The 1,845-nt window shown below is 49.8% G+C and overlaps 1 protein-coding gene across 1 annotated transcript in view; it reads right to left on the minus strand.

The window, feature by feature from the left end:
- The window catches only part of ZC3H15 (zinc finger CCCH-type containing 15), a 21,048-nt gene extending 19,912 nt beyond the window's left edge, over positions 1 to 1,136 (minus strand). The window contains exon 1 of the mRNA XM_011356440.2: positions 842 to 1,136. Within this exon, the coding sequence (XP_011354742.1) occupies positions 842 to 916 (75 nt within the window). The 5' untranslated portion in view covers positions 917 to 1,136. The remainder of the gene's footprint in view (positions 1 to 841) is intronic.
- Between the last annotated feature and the right edge of the window lie 709 nt (positions 1,137 to 1,845).

The following is a 1,845-nucleotide window of genomic DNA, read 5'->3' on the forward strand; positions in this document are numbered from 1 at the left end:
CGTTTATGGACTCTCAACTATGGTTCTCTTAAGGAAACGCATTAATACAGTAGTTGAAAAACAAATATAAAACATTTAAGGACGAACACTGCGTTCATTGGCTATTAAAGAGCTATAGGTTCAATACACTGAAGAAATCTATCTATATCTAGATATATAAAACAAAATCGAGTACAGCACTTGACAAAGCTTGTAACACTGAAACCCAATCTCTTTTAAAGCGTTATTCAATTTAATTCAGAGTATATGTATCAAGCGCCATGTACAAAACCGTGGGTTGAGACCTGAAAGAAGCCTCCTCTCTTTAAGGAACTTGAAATACTTTAGAGATAAATCAAAAAAGCCAACGAAGTAGTAATTTGCTGGCTCAAAGACGTAACTACTACTCTTAGGTGATGGGTAAATAAAAAACGAACACAAGGCTCGTCAAGAGTTGGCCTTCCTAAGAGTCTGGCTCAAGGTGGTTCGGCGGATTTTTTTAAACACAAGCCCAGAAACGTCTTCAATTTTGAGAACTAGCAAAGGACAAAACCCTGTGGCAGGCACCGGGACAGGAGATTGGGGCGGGGGACGGGGAGGACCTCGTTTCGCAGCGGGGTCAGTGAAGACAGGCGTGTGGGAGAAGCAAAGGCTGGGTGCGGGGGCGCCAGCAGCGTCACTATAGTGATGAGACGCAGACAGCGTCATCAGGGGGTTGGAAAAGGGGCAGTGGGCCACAGAGAGCCAAAGGGAGGGACACATGGCCCCAGAAAACGCGAGCAGGAGCTGAGGAGCAGGGAACCGGGAGGCTGCTTCCCCGAGGGCTCGCGGCGTTGAGTGGGGGGAGGGGTCTAGTACTCACTTCTATAATCTTCTCCTTCTTTTTCTGCTCCGCCTTTTTGCTGCCCCCGGCCTGAGCCTGTTTCTTGGGGGGCATTGCGGAGACTGGTGGCACCGGCCAGACTTAAGCGCACCTGGACACCGTCAGGGTATCTGGCCCTGCGGCAGGAGGAGGCGGAAGACGCGGGCCGCCGTCGCTGCCGCACCGCACGGAAAGCTGGGCGCTCACTCGCCGCCGAAACGCGGCCTTTGCGACAGGTCGATATCGCACAGCATTGTGGGTAGTGAGGACTGGCCCCCGGAAGCGGAGCTGTGCGTGCGCTTCTGCTGCGGCCCGCCGGGAGGGGGCAGGGACGGGACGTGGGAAAATGACTACGCGTAACACGTGACGTCGCTCAGCCACCTGGCCCTTTCTAGGACGCAACAAGCTGGAGGATGAATCCGGGAGAGTGTGTTGTGTCTTCCTTCTGCGTTCTCTTTCGCTGAGGTTGGGCCGCCCTTGTCCATTTTCGCCTGGGGTGGAGTTTGTCTACCGCTGGTTTAATGGTCTCCTGGACCATTCCCATCCTGAGTGACCGAGCATCTGCAGCATCTCAGGGCTGCTTGGAGGACAAGGGTACCCAAGTTACTTATACTTCAGGTTCCTGCGAAGGTTTATGAAGAAATGGGAAAAGTTTCCTTTTATTTGAAGAGACCAGGGATGACCACCCAGAGCAGGAGGCACTTGAACTCCTTTGACGAATTATATTGATCAAGTTATTTTCAGATTTCAGAAAATGCATAAATGATTCCTAAGATCCTTATAATGGGAATTTAACCAAACCTAGTTTGAGGGTGGAGAGCACATCTCAACAGCTTATATTAAGTGCTTGATAAGTCCAGAAACTAATTGGCACATTACACACACTATCATTTAGTTATCAGCGACATTGAGGTAGGAGTTGTTACTATTTGCATCTTCTAGATGAAGCACAGAAAGGAAGAAACATGCCCAAGGTTATATTAAAAGGTGAGCCAGGGATTCCA

This window comes from Pteropus vampyrus, unplaced genomic scaffold, assembly GCF_000151845.1.
Source record: "Pteropus vampyrus isolate Shadow unplaced genomic scaffold, Pvam_2.0 Scaffold2, whole genome shotgun sequence".
In the NCBI taxonomy this organism is placed as follows: Eukaryota; Metazoa; Chordata; class Mammalia; order Chiroptera; family Pteropodidae; genus Pteropus; species Pteropus vampyrus.